General features: G+C 44.1%; 2 protein-coding genes across 3 annotated transcripts; both read right to left on the minus strand.

The window, feature by feature from the left end:
• Positions 1-16: 16 nt before the first annotated feature.
• Positions 17-3,388, minus strand: LOC124193628 (protein bicaudal C-like). Its single transcript, XM_046587550.1, has 11 exons — positions 3,064-3,388; positions 2,122-2,334; positions 1,791-2,021; positions 1,564-1,717; positions 1,464-1,504; positions 1,234-1,399; positions 1,055-1,168; positions 856-969; positions 669-770; positions 466-585; positions 17-363 (listed from the first exon to the last, which is right to left on the minus strand). The coding sequence occupies exons 1-11, from the start codon at positions 3,091-3,093 to the stop codon at positions 302-304; spliced, it is 1,347 nt and encodes a 448-aa protein (XP_046443506.1). The 5' UTR covers positions 3,094-3,388; the 3' UTR covers positions 17-301.
• A 1,874-nt stretch (positions 3,389-5,262) lies between these two features.
• On the minus strand, positions 5,263-18,567 carry LOC124193618 (midnolin homolog). Of its 2 annotated transcripts, none has more exons than XM_046587536.1 (7): positions 17,689-18,567; positions 16,465-16,552; positions 13,530-13,586; positions 8,402-9,121; positions 8,230-8,320; positions 7,719-8,105; positions 5,263-7,578 (listed from the first exon to the last, which is right to left on the minus strand). In XM_046587536.1, the coding sequence occupies exons 1-7, from the start codon at positions 18,081-18,083 to the stop codon at positions 7,157-7,159; spliced, it is 2,160 nt and encodes a 719-aa protein (XP_046443492.1). In that variant the 5' UTR covers positions 18,084-18,567; the 3' UTR covers positions 5,263-7,156. The 2 variants fall into 2 exon arrangements, with proteins under 2 accessions (XP_046443492.1, XP_046443499.1); XM_046587543.1 differs by having other exon boundaries at positions 7,755-8,105; positions 17,689-18,533.
• Between the last annotated feature and the right edge of the window lie 745 nt (positions 18,568-19,312).

A 19,312-nucleotide genomic window follows, 5' to 3' on the forward strand; every position in this document is an offset into this window, starting at 1 on the left:
CAGAATAGTGTGAAACTTTTATGAAAATGTTTCGTGTTTATTATATATGATAATCGTCTGGATATACAAGAGGTTGCAGCATGAAAATTCAATGAAAAACGTTAACTTGACTCATGATAGAATCAAGGGCGGAAAAGCATTTTTTCCTCCGAATTACAGTCAAACAAATTAATAAAAAAAAGGGCTTGCACAACGGCGCATAAAACGTGAGAGAATAGTTATAAAAAACTATTGCAGTCCGAAAGGAATCAGGATACAGATGTTCTGTGTCAAAACTAGTAAAACCGTCGCATGGTGAAATTTACAACTGACAAAATTGCGAGTTTTCTTCAACGGCACAGCTAATTGGCAAGTTCTTCAGTTCTTAAAAGAAAAAGAAACATTAAAAAAGCGAACAAGATTTTAAAGAATAATAATTTAAAAAAAAACCCGAAGAGATGATCTTTTTAAATTCAACCAAGTCACCTGATATTGCATGCAGCATCAATTTTCGTGGGCGGTATGCGGTTACTCCGATGCTTTTCAGATCATCATCAGACAGTGTAGTGAACATGGCCAGATCCACCTCATTTGCAAGAAATAGTTCTAATTTTAAAGCAATTTAATAGGACATATGATATTTGAGATTTTAAAATTTTTCGATTGTTCATCATAATATTCCAACTAACCACAATATTCGAATAGATCTGATTCTTTCAGCATCTGGCATAGTTGGCGATATGAGTTTTTGTCAAATTTTAAAGTGCAGGCCGGCATCTTCACACTTTCGTCTGTGAAGTAAACAACACACGTGAAAACCAAATGAGATAAAAAAAAATTTCAAATTATTAAGAAATAGTCTCGAAGATGACCCACTAGATGGTAGCAAAGGTTTTGAGTGTGCTCTTTGACCGCCCGATTGGTAAACCTCTTCAGTGGTTTCACGGAAGCGAGGTTGTTGTATAACAGTTCGACTCCCAACTGCTGGAACTTCAAAGGATCAAGTCGAAGGATAGAATTTTTCCACCTCATTATTAGTTAGACCCTAAAATACTTAAAAATGTAAACTCCTTACGAAAAGTACGTTCGGGTTCTTGAACTCTGGGTAAGCTGAGCGGGAATCCGATGGGGGATAGTCCGTTGGGATTGGGAAGACGTAGGATTTGTCTCCGGAATTCATAAATGTTGCCTGTAGACCAACAGTCACAAACTAAATGATGGGAGACTGGGCTAACGGTTGTGTAGCATACATACCTGCATTCTTTTCGTAACTGATGATCTGAAGCAGAAAGCTGCTCGGTTTGGTGCTCGGTTCCATCTTGACCGCCACGTCCAAACGTTTAGCCAACTTTCGCTCGTTGACACCAAAGGTCAAATGAATAGCATGGACATGAAACATCAGCTTCATAGGAAGAAATTCCTAAACAGGAAAAAAACAACATGTAAATCCATAATAATCATGCGGGTAAATAAAAGTGATTTACCATCAGGGCCATTTTAGTTTGATAGACACCATCCACAGAGCCTATCGAATTTTTAAATTTGATTCATAAAAATTGGTTAATAAAACAGTGATTGGATTACCTCTTATCCAGACAACTTGATGCTCTTCCCCCAGATTGGTTAGTTTTAACGTCATGAACGCTGTCGAGTATTTTGCTTCAAGTAGATTGAAGTTTGCCCTGAGCGTTTCCAACTGATCAGACGAGAATTCCATTTTCATAGATACGAGGGTTTCCTGTCAAAAGAAAAGAACTCACATTGAATACCCTTTTCACTTCTTCGGTATTTTATACATCATGTATGTATACTAGATTTTGATTCAACTTCATCAGGTGATTGACGGCTTCTTTCAATCTGCCAATCTCTTGTTGGCTTCCACGGATGGTGGCCGAACAGTGAGAGTAGGAACCCGTGGTTTTCTCGTTCAAGCGGAGCAAGACCCCATACAGAATGGCGAAATCCTTCACCAAGGCAGGTCGACCGTAAGAATCCAGCACTTCCGTCCGACATTCAACAACATACTCGATCGGAATCAGAAACTGCTGGAACAAAACAAAAAAAATCGTAAGAATGTCACAGCTGGATAGCAAACCGGAAATATTTACAAAAAAATATTGAAAGAAATAAGTCTATACGTACACGAATACGACGACGAGCCGTTTCAACATTGACCAACTCTCCTGAAATGGTCACCTCGTTGCTCTTTTTCTCACCAGCAACGCGATTTTCGTCAGGGAAATGAATTTTGGTGCTCGTTTCTTTCATGACCGTGTTGATATTGGTGCCAGCTCGTCCGATGATGTGCGAATGAGTGGTGAAACTGACTTCCATCGACAGTTTGACTGGATAAAACTGCAACCATCAACCGATATATTCGTTAAGTTCATTTGAGAAGAATCGTTGGGTAGTTTAAATGCGATGATCCATTCTTGCCAAATCACACACACAAACAGGAGCGGACAATGCATCAAGTATACGGTTTTTAATGCACGCTCAACAACGAGGATAAAAGGCGCATTCCGTCGTCGTCGTCGCCGTCTATTGTCAACGGTGAAATCGTATTTCCCCCTCGGTTCACCGATGAATAGGATACCGAAAGACATGGCGGATGGGAAAAAAAAAGCTGGGGGAGGAATTATTCTGTAATGGGGAGCCAAAATACTTGTGCTGTTGCAGCCACCGGTATTTTTCTTCTATGACGGTTAACATACTCATAAATCCATCGAGAAAAGCCGTACATTTGATATGGAGATGATTAAAGGAGGCTAGTAGTTGGCTGTTCAACTCCCCTCTGCTTTTTTTCCTTTTTAACAACACTTGATCAAACAAATCACAGCACTCGAAAATGTCTGTGTGTGTGGGAGGGGAAAAAAACAACATGGAGAGCAACAGGAAACTTCCATTGAAATTGGGCTTCAATTTATACACACACACACACAGGGGAGACGCCATAGTTGAATTGTGAAATCAGTGCCAGCGAGATTGATTGCTGGCTGTCGAAAATCTTTTTTGCTTCAAAGCTGCTGGTACACAAACAAGCATGGCCGACATGCTGGCAGAAAAAAAGAAATGTCCACTTACCCGAGCCGGAGTTGAAGTTATTTTCTGCATGATGAATATTCAATAGAGCACACGAGGTATCCTTTTTGTAAATATTTTCAAGAGTTAAAAAAATGTAAAAAAAAAGGCCAGCCGTTCCAAGACGATTCACAATAGACACTATAATTATTTTGGCTTATGATAATTGCTCGACCATGCGGTCAGCTGAAGAGACCGTGAGGACTGAAAGGGATATCTCGATGAACTCTCGCAAAAGGGGGAGTTAAACTGTCTGGACATAAACCCCCTGAGGCACACAATGATTTGGACAGTCTCGACTCGACAGCAAATCAGCTAATGTTTGCACAATGTGTCGAAATGAAAACCCCCCCTACAATAAAAATTGCAACAGATGGCGACTGAAACTGAAACCAATAGAAAACTACACTTCCGGTGGTGAATAGTAAATCAAGTGAATGTAAAAATGTCGTCACACGTCTGTCGTGAATTTCTTCGAAACATTTTACACCAAGTTATGGTCGAAACTTTTTTGTAATTCAAAAATTTTATTTCTTGGAAAAAAAAAAGTTTGTTTATACTTAAAGGTTTATTAGTATTATGAAATCCATTAGTCAGACAGCCTTTCACGTTTTCAAAAATTCGTGATATGATTTTCTATGGAAAATTTAAAAAAAAACGTTGGCGTGGAATAGAGAACGGCATTTCAGTCCTCGTTCGTTGGCTAGTAGGTCATCTAATATATAATTCCAAATCCCCTTCAAACTTTCTATATTCCAGACCTACATAAAAGAACAATAATAACAGCCCAGTTGGAAAATCTTGTCGAGCCTCTAGGCCCGAAAATGCGTTATTTTATTATTAACTTTTGCTCGATGTGACGTAACAATGATTAGATCATGGGGGTGCGTAGTTGAACGGTCTGTGCATATCTTTTGAAAGAAACGTTTCCGTAATATCGTTTCGGACCATCCGCCGCAGACATTGACCGTTAACGTTATCGACACCCCGTTACACAAGTCTAGGACTGACGATTGAGTGCACAGAAACGTTAAAAAGTTGTTTCTTCCCCATCCATCCTTCTTTTTTTACAGTTGTCATGCTAAAGCCGCCAACAGTGAGCAGACAGTCCATTTGCATTGTGGAAACAAGGCCGGTGATCAATCACCGACAAAACATCGGAAGTGTAACCTCCTGCTGCAGTCCGAGCCGGCCATCGGGGGGTAAATCTAAAGCTTCTAAGGTTATAATTCCCGCACGCTCGTTTCTTTTTCGATTCCAAAAGGATCCCCGTTATAGCCCCGTTTATTTCTGGGTAGAGGAGCTTCTTTGCTGTCCGTCTTCTTCCCGTTCCATCTTTTCTCATCCACCATTTTTTATTTTTGTTTCTTTCAATTGCATTTTATTTTCAAAATTTCCCTGGCCTCAGGATTTTTAAATTTAGAATCCCATTTTGGAACACACTCCCTGCGCCTGGACGCAGACTGATTGGAATCACCGGTCTATTTTTAGTCTGACGTCCTCTATCTTGTGACATAACAAACAAATAAACAATTAAAAAACCCCGAAAAATTCAATCTCTCACCACACACACACACACACACAAAAGTAAAAATTTTTAATAATTTTTTTATTTATTTATTTCATCTTGTTGGTTTTTTGTGTTTCATTCATTTTGTTTTCCTTTTTACTTCGAAAGCGACAAATGCATTCAACAATGCGGGGGTCACTTTGGGAGAAGAGAGGGGGGGGGGTGGGAGGAAGTTATTTTTGTTTTTTTCAAAAAACCCAAAAAACAATAGTCACATACTAAACTCGAGACGCACTATCGAATTATTATTAAAAATAAAAAGAGATAGTTTGAAAAGAGATAATAAAATGGTGGGGAGGAGAGCAAATACACGTGAACAAACGAACACGTCGACATCACATCCGATCGAAGAAGAAGATCGACAAACAAAAACACGGTTGCACACACACACACACTCAAATATTCAATTTGATAAGAAACGAGACAATAATGAAGTAAATGAATTAACTTATGGTGATTGAAAAATATTATTACTTAATAGGGGAAAATATTTAATTACTCGGGAGATTTGTGAGGGTTTTCTGTTTGTGTGTGTGTGTGAATTATATTTAGAAAAAAAAAATGATTTCTGTTTTACTCTGGGATTTTTTTGTTTTCCGATTTGGGATCATTCTCCTTGGTTGTTCTCTCCGTTTCAACATACAAAATCATTTTATTATTTCTTTCTCACTTTTTAGGTAGACAAATACGAAACAATTGCCCCAAAATACATTATGAAAGAACGAATTCAATAAAGAAGGGAATAAGAAATTAAAGTAGGGGAGGGATTAGAAGCAGAGAAACTAACGCCAATTTATTTTCTATTTCACCTTTTTTAACTCACGAAAAAAATTCAACCGCCAATTCAAGTTTAACGAATACACAAGAAAAAAAAAATGCTTTCAATCCCATCATTAAAAGATTTAAATTTTAGTGTTGCCTTTTTCTTTCTATTTCAAAATCAATTTTTCCAACCCAAACACAAGCTTCTGTTTCAATTTCTAAATCAAGGAATCCAAAATACCAAATAAAAGTTTTGCGAACCACGTCACATGGAACTTGAAAAAAAAAAATCGTGACATCAAAAAATCCAAAGGACTACACCGTTTTCATTCGTTTTTATACAAATGACGAAAAAAAATAGCAAAAAAAATAATGGAGGGGAGGGAAAGCCAAACATACGAGTAATCGAACCTTAATTACCTAATTCAAAACTATCATCTCCATTCTTTTTCATCTTCAATTAAAAAAAAAAAGAAAAGTGAAGGAAACAAAATTTGAAAATTATCCTAGTTAATGCATCACTCCATGTAGAAGACGAACAATTTAACCCAACAAACGCAGCCATAACTCCCGCGATGAAATTCTTTTATAATCCCGTACAATCATGAAGAAAGAAAAACTTATTTTTCCTGCTCCCCCCATTGATCGTCTTTTTGGAAAGTTTTTTTTTCTCATTTTTCTTTTCTTTGCAGAGGAAATTGTTGTAAATGGGGGAACACACAAATTTCATTCGCACAGATACACACACACACACAAGACAAATATATATATAATATGTATATAAAATTAGACCCGCGGTCTCCAATTGACAATTGTTGTGTCATCGAGCCGCCGACGTCGTCGTCGTCGTTACTACGATGGAGGAGGGGAATTTCCCGAAAAAAAGGAGGAGAAAGAAATCACGCACATCTTAAACGGGCCCAATCACACAAAAGACATACAACGGTGGGAATCGGGAGACGAATTGAACAAATATTTAGAAAAAAAAAGAAAAGAAATGAGAAAAATGATTGAAATAAGTGGGGGGGAACTATTTATAAAAAAATTCAAACACATACGCAAATGGCGGAAGTCTGTCTCTTTGTTTTTGAGAGGGGGGAGTAGAAGAGGACGTGGCACAGTGCACATATGGATGACACAAGAGAACAAAATATTTTTTTCATCATCAAAGCCTCGCAGAGTGGGTGGAAACACCCGTTTCTTGTGGGCGGCAGCACAATTTGATGACGAACGGGAGTAGGAGAAGGGAAAGCACGAAGTGTTTCAGCGTTCAAACTTTTTTTTTTCATTTTTTTTCCTTAGTGAGAAGAGAGAGAACGACATGGGGAAAAACTACACACGTAGTGCGGGGTATTTACAGACGACACAAACTAACAAGAGAAATAGAAAACCCTATCGTAGGGTGGGAGGGTGTGTGTGGTTTTGACGTCATCTGATTCTTTTCAAAAAAAAAATTTAGTTTGAGGAGGAGGATCAATCCCACGGAATTTCAACGAGTCTAACCCTCTGGCATTTACTCTTACGAAATCAAATTTAAAAAAAAAAGAGAGAAAAGAAAAATCGTGTTTTACGGACACGTTGAAATCTGGCACGAACAGCATATCTCTCTCGGTTGATGAGGGGTGGCGGGGAGGGAGGAGGAGTGTGGTCGTCACAGTCTGAGAGAGTTAAACGGTTGTCGTTCGCGGGGGGTGGGCTTGCCAAAAATCTTCGCCATGCATTCCATTCCATTCAATTCTTCTGCGCACATTGTAAATCATGTTATCACGCGACCACTGGTTCCGTGTTGAGCTCGCGGACCAGTTCGGCCGTGCTGCTAGCGTCGCTCGTGTCCATGCTGCTGTCGGAAGAGGCGGCGGCGGCTGTCGCCTCGCAATCCAGAGATCCGGCTGGGGCTGTGGTGGTGGTGGTGGCGTTGGCTGCGTGGGCTTGAACACCGCCAAAACCGGCTGCTGCTGCTGCTGTTGTTGATGCGCCGCACCCAGTCAGCGTGTTGTTGACCAACGAAGCGGCAGCGGCGACTCCTCCGCCGTTTTTGGACGACCAGTTGCCGGCCGTACTGTAAGGGGCGGCTCTTGCCTCGCGGCGAGCACGTCGACGGGCACGACGCTCCTCCATCACCATACGAAGTTGTTCCAGTTTGCCGCGGGTCGCCTGATTCTCCTCGGCTAGTCGGCGAGTCTCTTCTATCGAACCAACAAAAAGAAAAGAAAAACGTAACCGGTTATTCAAGTTATTTGACATACAGAGGTGGCGAGATGGATTCATAGAGTTTTCCTTGTTTTCGCTCCGCTCCTTTTTGTCGCATTGACTTTGAAAATGTCACCTCTAAGGAGTAGCAGGTTTGGCAGGCCTGCCTTACCCGGATTCTTGCGATGGAGGGCGGCAGCGGCCGCCATTTGTGCCGCAGCTGCAGCCGCCATGTCCGTGTCGTCCTGTTCCATCGGAGTGGGAGTCTGTCGGCTGCTGGAACCCGCCGCGGGGACGGCTTGATTGGCAGATGATGCACCACCAGCCTGGGCGGAAGGAGCCGACGACGACGAGGAGGCAGAAGCGGCCGCGGCAGCTGCAGCCGCAGCAGCGGCGGCGTGAGCGTTCAACACGCGACGATATTGAGGTGTGGCGCACAGCAAATCATTGAGGATGTGAATAATCGTGCTAATGTCGCGCTTGGGGCGGCCCTGGCGGTCTTGCAGAGCTGGATTCAGTGTACCTATTGACGCGACAAAAATATACCAAGGGGAAAATGTTAAGTTTCCGTCCGCAAATCAATGGGGGAGAGATCGACGACGTCAGTCACGTAATAGTAGCCTCGTTTTCTCTTCCGTTTTCTTTACCTGAGAAAGTGCCCGAGTAGACACCTTTGCCGTGATGATGCATACTCTCGATGATGGCACCTTGACGACGACGACTCCGTCCGCTACTTTCCTGTTTGGGTTAGAAAAGAAAAAAGAAAACGTCAATTCCGTCGCCATTTTGGCCAATTCAAAACGGGGCAAAATCATTTACGTTGGTGCTTCTGGAGGTGAGCACTTCGGACGAGAGCTGCTTGAGAGTCTGCGTCAGATTGCGCGAAGCTTCGGCCAGGGCCCTAGTGTCCAGCACGGGCCGCATGTCACACGTTTCGCATCCGACGCATCCAGCCACGCCGCAACCAATGGAAGGAGCTGGAGGAGGAACAGCTGATGTGCTGCTATTAGTGGCAGAAGCAGCGGCGGCGGCTGTCGGTGGTGTTGGTGGCAGTGACGACGACGACGATGGCTTCTCCAATTTGACGATGGGTGGAACTACCGAAGCGACCGACGGTGACGCACACGGGATCGAAACAGAAGATGCTGAGGAGGCGGCTGCTTTGGCCGCTGCTGCCAGGAGCGAGGGAGAAGGAGCCCTCGATGGGGGTGGAGTGGGTAGCGTCTGGCGGAGGGGAGCGTTCAACATGGCCGACAGACCCGACGACGACGACGATATTGATGAAGAAGAAGAAGAAGTGCTAGGTATCGGGGTGCTGGCGCTGTTGCTGCTATTCTCTGCCATTGTGGAGGAAGCGGATCGACTGCTGGTCGATGATGATGAGGTCGAAGGTTGATGATGGCTGACGGCTGGGCGTCGGTGGGCTGAAGACGAGGCAGTCGGAGCCACGGCCGAGAGCTGCAGCTGGATCAACATCATGTGATCGCCCAGGCGCATTGTCAAATTCAACGGCGCTTTACCCGACAGGAAATCGTTCACCTTAAACAAAAAAATAAAGGAAAATTTAAAAATTGATTACATCACATTTGATTGATTACACACATTTCTGAGAAACAGAAATAAAAAGAAAAACAAGTTTTCCGGCTGTTGAATCGAAGAACACGATGGCCGGAATCGATCCAACATGGAGGCGACCCCGCGAGAGCGCAAGTCGTTGACGGCTTCTTTTTCTACCCCCCACCACCGAATACTTTTGGAAAAATAAAGACATTTCTTCCTTTTATTTGGCCCGTCACGATATTGATAATAGCTCTTTGTCTAAACGTTCGACCTTTGCGCAAGAAAAAAGGGAACTGCGGCAACAGAAACAACAATGCCATTTTATACCGTCCGTAATTAAAAAGAGAAGCAAGGACTGTGGATGATTATTACGAGTGAAGGGTGTCTCGAGTGAAGAAATGAATTGAATCAGAAATGTGGAAAAGTTAGGCACTGCCATGACTTGTGATTGCGCCCGTGAGAATTTGGGTGGGTCTAAATTCAATCTTAGCTCTAACAGACACGACAACATTTTCGCCTTAACAAATTCAAATCATCAGCCCGTCAACCACCGCCGATTCCAGACAGCCAAGCAATCACCCCTTTCTCTAGATGTATGTCAATGGTTTTTTTTCTTTTTTTTTCAAGAGAAATGTATGGCCGATAGAAAGTTCACTTTTCTCTGCCTGCCTCTCTCTCGCTGTCTTTTTTAGCCAATTTTTTTATCCTTCACCCAGATTCTCAACCGGCTAAAATGTTTCGCCCTCCCCTTTGAACTAAACAACTCAGAATACATACATTGTTTCTAAACCTCTCACTTATCGAGCAGGGAAACCTTGTTTGTATCATAATTGTTTCAAATACAACCGGGAATTCTCCCATAAAAAGCCAAAAAAAATTTTCAAGCGGAAAAAATGACGTCATAATCGAAAATGTGTTAGAAAGGTGACATGATGTCCTTTCTCCCTCTCTCTTTTGCTTTCGTGTACGACAGAAGTAAAAAGGCCAACAAAATTCGAAATTCACCGATCCATCCGTTCGATAGTCGCCGCCGCAGCTTTCGACTTTTACTTTACAGCGTCCCTCTCTCTTCTTTTCTCTCGTATCGAAAAAGAGAAAAAAATAACCATAGCGTCGTCGACGTCAAAGAGCGCGTAGGAGGAGTCGGAGCGCGCAAATCAATGGAAAAAAAGCTTTTTTTTTCCTCTCTTCTTCTCTTCTCCAGTAGACACAAGGACGAAAGGAGACATACACAGCTCGAGAGGGATCGATCCAGCCGTCCGCCCTGCCCGGCACATAAAACCCGGAGGGGGAGCACAGCGTCCTCCATCTCATATACGGATATGACGTGGATTGTCTAAAGCATCTCTCTCTCTCACCCTCTCAGGAGGAACAAAAATGTGTGATTTTCGCATCGAAAATCTTCTTCTTCTTCTTTTCATGTCTCTCCCCTCTCTCTACACCTGTATGTAATGTAGGTAAGGTAAAGTAATAGGTTTGCCAACGGTTTTTCGTTTCGACTAAAAGGAGGGGAGAATCTAAACAGGGTCAGGATTCACACGCGGGTCCAAAGTCCAGGGGTTGACGAGAGGGGGGGAGACCCACAAAAGGAGAGAGAGACCCTTCAATAGCTCTATATACGGTGTGTGTGTGTGTGTGAGTATAGAGTTGGAGAAAAAAAAGGTCCGGGTCCTATTTTTAAAGGTTGGCGGATTTAGTAGAGGTCCAAAGACGAGAAGGAAAAAAAAATCATTGGGCAACGGTTTTAGCTATGGGGAGAGAGAGACTCTGCCCGTGTGAAACGGGAAGCTCTGCTCCATCATGTTTCTTCGGCGCTTGTTACTCCGGAGCGGATAGGGCGCCCCCCTTTCCTCCTTCTCTCTCCCCTCCGAGCTGCGCCCAAACTCTGTGCGCCGAATGGGGAAAACCTTGACGAAGGAAGTATACCAAGAAGAACTGTTGAATAAGATGAAAAGGACCTTGTACAGAGTCACTGGCTCCCCTCCTAGCCGTCGTCTCTTTGTGCCTCCGTAACTAGGGACCAGTGTTGTAAACTCACGAAACTTCCAAAGATAACGATTTCTCTCTCCTCTCTACAATTCGACGCTCCCGCTCTCTCTCTCTCTCTCCTCTCTCGAGTTATTTTTAAGGGAGGAAAGAGAAAAAAAGACACTAGGCTGTTGGAGCTGCTTCGATTTCCCCTCCACCTTCTTCTGTACATCACAGACGGACGTAGCGGGAAAAGCCTAGCGGCTAAAAAACAGAAATTTTTGTTTCGGGCACATAATGGAGGACTCGGTTCACGGCCTTCTTTTTCCCCCTTCTCTCTCTCTTCTTCTTAACGTTTCCTTTTTTCTTCAGCTCCCCTCCATCCGCTCACCAACCACCATCGACCTCTTTGTCTACTGTTACGGTTCGAAAAAGCAGCCGAATGGAACGTTCCTCGAGTCTCTTTTTCTTCTTTTCCAGGTTTTATTACGAAAAAAAAAGCCAAGCCAAGGTCTTTTTTTTCCAAGTTATATCCACCAGAGAGCCTCTCACCGTCTGTTTGCCGAGGAATAGAAATTATTCCGTGAGAAGGTGTTACGCAGGGAGAGGGGACGAGGAGAAAAGCGACGATTCGATCCAACATCTGTCCGCGCGTGTTTAAGCGTACGCCCGACCTGAGACGAAAAAGTCTTACGTTCCATATTGACCAAACTATTTCCAAAAAAAGAAGAGATAAAAAGTTGCCTTTTTTCCTTCGCCACCACCACCAGGCCACCATCTTTTACTTGGATAAGAAAAACTTTTGGCTTCACCAAGTGAAAAAATTTTGAAACTCGATTGAGAAATTCCTCCCAGGCTTATTTGATATTTGTCGTTTTTTTTTTCTTTCGGGAGGGAAATGGTTTTAAGTGACCGCCCCTGACCCTAAAGTCACGAAATGTACACACACACACAGGGACACCAATCCGCATTGCTTTGTTCTTTCTTTCTTTTTTGTGTGTGTGTTTGGAAAGAAGTTGGGGAGGAAAAAATAAAAAGAAAAAAAGGTGGATAGTGGCAAGACAAAGAAACAACTTTAGGGGGTATATACAAGAGCTAAAGCTGAGCTCAGCTCTCTTTCGGTCCTGGTCCCGGCCTTGGCCATGGTACAGCGGAGAGGACGAAGCCTGGAGGCATCGACGAACACACGAGAAGAGAAAATGGGGAGACGAAGGCAGCAGCAGCAGGAGTCGTTACTGTGCGGAGCAGCTCTCTGCTCTCCGGATGGAAACAGACACCCTCTCCATCAAGAAAAAGAGAGGGAGGGGAGAGAGACAAAAAGGCCGAGGCGCATTGGCTGCCGACCAAAACATTACACCAGACACTTGCGACACACGGTCACGCCAGCGCAGCCCGATCCCGGCCACCAGCCCATCCTATGTGCTCAAGAGTAGGATGGGAAAAATATCGTCCCCGATCCATATCAAAAGTCTCTCTCTCTCCCCCCTCTCTCTCTTTTTTGAAAAGAACCAAAGTAGCGCGCGAGCGAAGGTCCGGCTGGAAATGAGAGACCCTGGAGGGGTTCACTGACTTGTTCGTCTTCTTCCATGGCCGCCTCCAATGCCACACGAAAAAAACCATCCACCCAAGGACAGAAAACCTCCACACACAACAAACCACGCCTACTCTTCTTCTTCTTCTTCTTTCTTCGTTTTCATCTATTCCTTTTCATCCCCGGTTCCTCGGTTAAACTTGAACGATAAAATTCCTTTTTATTTGTTGTGTGTAGACGAGGAAGTCGATGATGAAGAGGAGGAAGAAAAAACCAGTTCTCTCTCTCTTTCTCTCTCCATTGGACAGAGGGAGAAATAATAAAAAGCTTTCTAAATCTGTTTCCCATTTAGTTTTCTAGCTTGTAGCTGCCGGGGTCTCCCTTCGTATAACGAAAACAAGCGAGTGGCAAAAGAAGCGAAGAAATACGATTGAAATCCTACTCTTCTTTCCACACAGGACGCTGTTATTGTTTGTTGAAAAATAAGTTTGACCTGTCGTACCCTTCTGCAAGAGTAGAGAGGGGGAGATCCCCACCACCACCACCACTTGGACCAATTTGCCAATATTTTGGCAATAACAGATAAAAAGCCAAGAGGAGGAGGAAAAACGTGGCCTTGAATGTTTGTTGTGTGACCCCAATCTTCTGTCAGAGTGAAGAAGAAGAACAACAACAACATCTACCATGGAGCAAAAACAAGACAAAGAAGGAAAAACACAACCGTTACGAAGAAATGACAAGAGAACCGTTGCGGGGGTCGCAGCGGATGTGTCAGCAAACGAGACACAACTGTACACCCACAGATACAGTTTGTTTTAGTTTTTTTTTCGAGATTTTCTCCCAATGAAGATTTGAAGAAAGAAAGAAATGCTGTATATATATATTTACCTGGCTGTCGTTAAGGCTTTCCAGTGCTTGCATCACGCTCTGTTCCGGACGTTGAGTCTGTTGAAAGAAAATAAAACGAATATTAATAACAAATCGAAAATGCTCCATCGTAGAAGAAAATAGGTGGTACAACCCCAAAAAAGGGGAACATGTAACTATCTTCCTCATTCCCCCCACCACCACATTTTCTATGGCCACACGAATCCAGTGTAGGTACGGCATAATCATGGGCCATAGAGACCTGTTTCCCACACACCCAACGGTCCAATGACCTCTCTCTCTCTCTTGTAACAGAGAGAAAAAAACACACGGGGCCAGGGCTCCGCTTCGGTGGTTCACTTCAATTCTGGTTTCGACCCCTTTTGGAAAAAATAAAGCAGTCAGGGGGTTTTGATGGCATTGAGGTAGGGGTAAGTGCTAGGCTAACAGAGAGAGGGGAGACCAAACATCAATAATACCTGGGCGTCACCACCACCCCACACACACACACAACACGGAAGAAGAACTCTTTTGTGCCCAGTAGAGAAATTCCGTCACATTGTCAGGTTTTCTAGAGGGGAGGACGACCTAAACGTATTATGTAGAAAAGCAATATCGACCATATATCGCCCTTGTGTGTGTCCCTTGTTCCAGTTGAGCTGGATGGCCGCTAGCCAGTTATCGATCCAGGTCGATCTCTCTGTCTCTCTTCCATCCTCAACAAATCATTCCCACGGCAACCGATGCCATAGGACTTGTCGGAAGCAAGGGATTTCGTTTTCCAACCATGTATTTGCTCCGTCACAAATATGGCCGATTCAGCTAGACTAGCCCTTATGAATTCTGGATTTGAAAAAGTTTAAAAAACAAAAGCAGGCTGAAAGGTCACACAAGGAAAAAGGGCCATTGTGGTCTACTCTCTCTCCACCAGCTTGGACAAATCTCATGACCAAAGAAGAGGGGAGTTGGTCAGATAACTGGGACTGACTCTACGTTACACGGCACAACTGCGTGATCCTCTATAGCATTGCAATCGATTCATTTCCCAAAGCCTTAAGGTTGTGTGGCGCTTCTCTCTTTTTTTTTATTCGGGAAACCAAAGTGTCCTCGATTTCTTTTGAGAACAACAACGGGACACGCTGCACAGTATAGACCAACGACTGCCGTACAGCCGCGGCAACGGTAGAGCGCCCCCCCCCCCTAACACGAAAAAACATGGAAGGCAAAAAGAAGAAGGGAAGACCCCAAAAACGGAATTACAAAACTCGACTCTACTCCCTACTTATTATTATCCCTATCTTCTCTCTCTCCCATTCTTCTCTATCCTACAGACATTGTATTCCAACCAGCCGAGATATTCAAGCTCCTCCCCTTGAACTCGGCACTGCCGGCCCCAGCCAGCCACTACTGAAAGCGGTCACGCGGTTTAGGGGTCTGGTCCTAGTCCCTCTACTTGCACCTCTTGTTGCCCCGACATGCAAAATGATTTTCCAACTTTTTTCTATTATTCCCCCCTTGACGAGGAGACAGACAAGAGAAAAACAAATTCAACTTAAACTCCCGGGACGTGATTGTGAGGAAGAAGAACCGGAAATTTCATATAGGGAATAGTATGTCGAGTTCAGACGCCTAGAGGCGAATGGGAGATAAAGAAACGAGTCCAAGTGGTAGACGAGAGAAGAAGCTCCAGGAAAATAAAAGCAGAAACGCGTGACGTGTTTTCTGGTTTTTTTGAAAAAAGAAAACACAACACGAAAAGGAGGGAACTTCCGCATCGGTGACGTCGCCGCTTCTTTTTCTTGATGACGTGGCGTGCTTGCTGGCTGCTACAATACTACAGCCCAGGCTAGGGTAGTAGGTTTCACAGGGGCTCGAGGGCAGCAGCTACAAAATCAAATGCTACGTACGTAGCAGTAGCAGCAGCAAAACAACAGTTGGCCGTCCCTATTTTTCTCGATTCTAATATAAAGGAGGTGATTCTGGCAGAGAATCCGCTATATTCCCCTACACAACGGCATGCCAATCTTGTCGAAAGAAACAAGAGAAATTCCGTCTTCTAATTCAATGGGTCATCCCACAAGGAATAAAAATAATCTCTGGCCGCCACGGCGACAAGCTAAGCTCCTCCCACCCTACAAAGAGAAGGTAAATAGAAAATAGGTCGACTGGGAAAAAAAAAGAAACGGGGCACCGTTTCTTTCTCCCTTCTCTCTACAACAACTCAACAGCCATTTTAACGGTAAGGTCTTGGATGAAAAGAGGGGAGAAAAGTTCTTTTTCTTTTTTCCACGGGGTTTTTTTGGCTTCAAACATTCTTCCAAATCGATCACACAGCGACCAACCCTCAGCTGCTGCTGCTATCTTTACCTCCATCTCTGCATTTAGAAAGACGGGAAGTGTATAACAATATTTTCGTGGCCCTGCTCTCTACACGCCGTGTGTATAACAAAGGGGACCTTGGACACACGTCTTGGGGAAATAATATTAGATATGTTTCCAAAGCCCCCACCAACAACACACACAAAAAGGACCTCTTGACCTTCAATTACCCAACTGGTGGCCAGCAGATGGTCTTAAGAGAGGGCTATTCAAATGACGCCCAGGGCGTCTTATTCCTCTGGCTTTGACTCCCCTTTCTCAAAAAGTTTTGACCTGATATCTTCTCTGTGTGTTGGCCTACCCCGAAAAGATGTCGCTTCGGAGATATTTTTCAACGCTTTAATGTTCGGTTCCACTTTTATAACTCGAGATAGACGGGAGCTTTCTAAGTTTCTACAGATAGAAACTCTTGAAAAAGAGAAGAAAGCTGACGACGTCCAAGGACGAACAACATTTCTCGAACAACACCCCATTCTCTCAACACCTTGAAACAAGTATCTCCCTTAACGTACACACATTGACTCGATTGGCAGCAACCACTGGCCGCCAAGATGAATTGATGTAAAAACAAACTTACCAAAAGACCAGTTTCCACGCTGGGCAAAAGTGTCAGTCGACTTCCGTCACAAACTCCATGCTCCCGCAGTGTTCCGTCCCGCAAATGTCTAAATCAAACAAACAAAAAAATATGGTTAACACAGAAAAAGAAAAAAAAAATCCACGTCAAAGGCAATTGGACAATCACTCAATACAGGTGCGGTTTGAAACCTTGAATGATCCCTGACTAAATCCGAGTCTATAGCACGTATATATATAAATATAGCATTCGGTTGAAGCTTAAATGTCCTTCGCTATTCAACACTGGCTGGGCTGGTAACTCTAGCGCGGTCAAAACTTGTGTGTGTGTGCATGGCCTTGGTCCGCCAAGGTAAACCCAATGGCGTACACGCGCTCGTGCAGATTAGCGAATACGTCAGATAGGCTTGAAGCATATCTCCTGCCTACCTTGATGAGATAAATGTTGCTATCACCGTAAGGACTTTTGAATCGAGTAATTTTAACTTTCATAACTCAATTACCCACTTAAATCAAGTGCATTGCAAAAATTTGGTCAAATCCAAAAAAGAAAAAGGGGTTTCCGACAAGGACACAAATAGTAAACCGGAAGAATGAACGTGTTCAATTTTTGTAAGGGCAGTGGAAAAATGGTGTGACGTCACCAACAATTTTTAGATAAAGGGCCTTAACGATGGGTCAAAGATGGCGGAAGAGGTTTGACCTCGACAAACCCATCCGTACAGAGTCTCCTCCCCCCCCCCCCATGATTTTCCATAGGTGCATGCATACCCCCCATCAGGGCGGATGAGGGGAGCTTTTTCAACCTCCATTTCCGGACAAAGGAGATTTTCTCCCGCGAGATACACACACACACCAATACGGCCGATTGGGTCCTTCAAAAAATCCACGTCGTGATTTCTTTCCCCCCCATGAACGAAAACCGCAAAACCACCTGACCCTCGTGGAATCAACATTTTGAAAATCCATCCAACGTCCTCCACCATCGTTAACTGTTGGGTAAGAAATTGAAACGGAAATGACGATCTAGGGCAGTCGGGATATCAGCGTGACGATAGGCCAACGAGCTCCTTCCTGCATCTCTCAGAGAGAGAAAAACAGATTGGTCCGACCGACGAAACTAAGGCGCCATTTTATGTGGGCAACGTCCACAATCGACCTTGGATGTTTCAAGGTGACGACATCATCATCATCATTGCAAATCATTGCAATAAATATATCTTACCTATCCTTCCAGAGGAGGCATATCCGTTCTTTGGGCACTTTCAGACGCTTGGAGATTGTCTTTTTCAAATTGTCAATGGTCTCGAGCTTGCTGACTTTGAGCTCAAATTGGCCGCCAGTGGTGGGCGCCACCGTCAGGGAAATGACTGGCAGGGGCGGCAATTCGGCCGACGACGACGACGAGCCTGCAGCAGACGAACGATGGCCGCAGAGGCAAGTTGCGGCACCTGCACTGACCGCCGCATCGGTATTATCCACGACCTGATGAGGGCGGCCGTGACTGTTGCTAGAGCTGTTGCTGCTGCTGCTAGCGCCTTCACTGTTGGTGGTAGAATTCTTGCCACGATGACCACCCTTGGTCGTCGAGTCGTTGTTGGCTTCATCTCCCGACTCCATTTTGGCTTCCCCTTCCTTTTTTGTCTTCCCTCGGCAGCTCAAAGTGGAGAGATACTCTCAGACGGGCGTTGCTGGACGACCCCAAGAGCACAAAAATGGCGGTGGAGTTAGTAGTAGTACTGCTGTGTGGGGGCTGGCTGGCTTCCTTTCCTTGGGGTAGGGAGATAAGGGCGCAAACTCAACACACACACATACACGACGACGACGAAGCACGCTATACGGAAAAATCGAGACAGAAAAGCTCAAAATTGCGATTCGAAATTTCCCCTTTCACAAAGGCAAAGAAAAATGAAGAGGAAAGAAAAATCAACCGAAAAAAAGTGGGTGGATGATGATTAAAATATATAAACCACGCTATGGAAAAACCGAACCAAAAAAAATCGACAAACGGGAGGACCGCGATTGCCGACTTGTTCACTCGACGGCTTTCAACCAAGAACTGAATGCCTCGTCTCACGGCCAGAGCCCACCCTTCTCTCTCTCTAGCCTCTAGTGGGTGGGTGGGTTCGGCTTAGGGTGGTTGGCAGCGCCGCCACGACCCCTAACGGCCAAAAAAATAAAAATTTATTTATTTCTCTCATTTTCTCATTTTCGTCTACGACTAATATCAATCAAGCGATTATCGACGTTATAGGTTATGGGCACAACTGCTTGTTGTACACTATATTAATTAATTGTAAAATCTTTTTCGTTATAAGTTTTAAGCGAACTGGATTGAGCCGGACGTTGGGCAGAACCGGATAACCTTGAGAAGCCTTTTTCTTTTAGTTATCATCTCCTTTTCTCCCTCCTTTTCGTCCACATTGAATTGAATAAGAAAAAAAGAAAGAAAACGGGAGGTCAATCAACCATTCATATGCGCGCCACCTGTGCGTGACCTTGTCTCTCGCTTATCTTCGCCATTTCCATAGGGAAATTATTATTACACAATCTAATTAAGAAAACCCATTTTTCACGTCTCTCTCTCTCTACGTGCTAGTTATTTGTGGACAACCGTAGAAACGACGTCATGGACCGGCTTGTGGAAAACAGGACACACACCACGTAACCGTTCCCGATATTCTATAGGCCGACTATCGACCAATATTCCCGAGCCCTCAGATAAGGCTGTCATGTTCCTTTGGGTTTCGAAAGAAGAAATATCCCGTTTACGTGTGTACAGGTTGAACGGTTAATTCTTTTTTCCGAAAGGAATATAGAAGAAGAAGAAATCTACAATCGATATTCCG

This window comes from Daphnia pulex, chromosome 1 (assembly GCF_021134715.1).
Source record: "Daphnia pulex isolate KAP4 chromosome 1, ASM2113471v1".
Lineage (NCBI taxonomy): Eukaryota > Metazoa > Arthropoda > Branchiopoda > Diplostraca > Daphniidae > Daphnia > Daphnia pulex.

Coding starts and splice junctions, on each gene's coding strand:
- LOC124193618 (XM_046587536.1), bottom strand. CDS start 18,083: ATGGAGTCGGGAGATGAAGCCAACAACGACTCGACGACCAAGGGTGGT. Junction 13,587..16,464: donor GCGTGGAAACTGGTCTTTTG/GTAAGTTTGTTT, acceptor TTCTTTCAACAG/ACTCAACGTCCGGAACAGAG. Junction 8,321..8,401: donor TCACCTCCAGAAGCACCAAC/GTAAATGATTTT, acceptor TAACCCAAACAG/GAAAGTAGCGGACGGAGTCG.
- LOC124193628 (XM_046587550.1), bottom strand. CDS start 3,093: ATGCAGAAAATAACTTCAACTCCGGCTCGG. Junction 2,335..3,063: donor TAACTTCAACTCCGGCTCGG/GTAAGTGGACAT, acceptor TGATGGTTGCAG/TTTTATCCAGTCAAACTGTC. Junction 771..855: donor AAAACCTTTGCTACCATCTA/GTGGGTCATCTT, acceptor TTTACTTCACAG/ACGAAAGTGTGAAGATGCCG.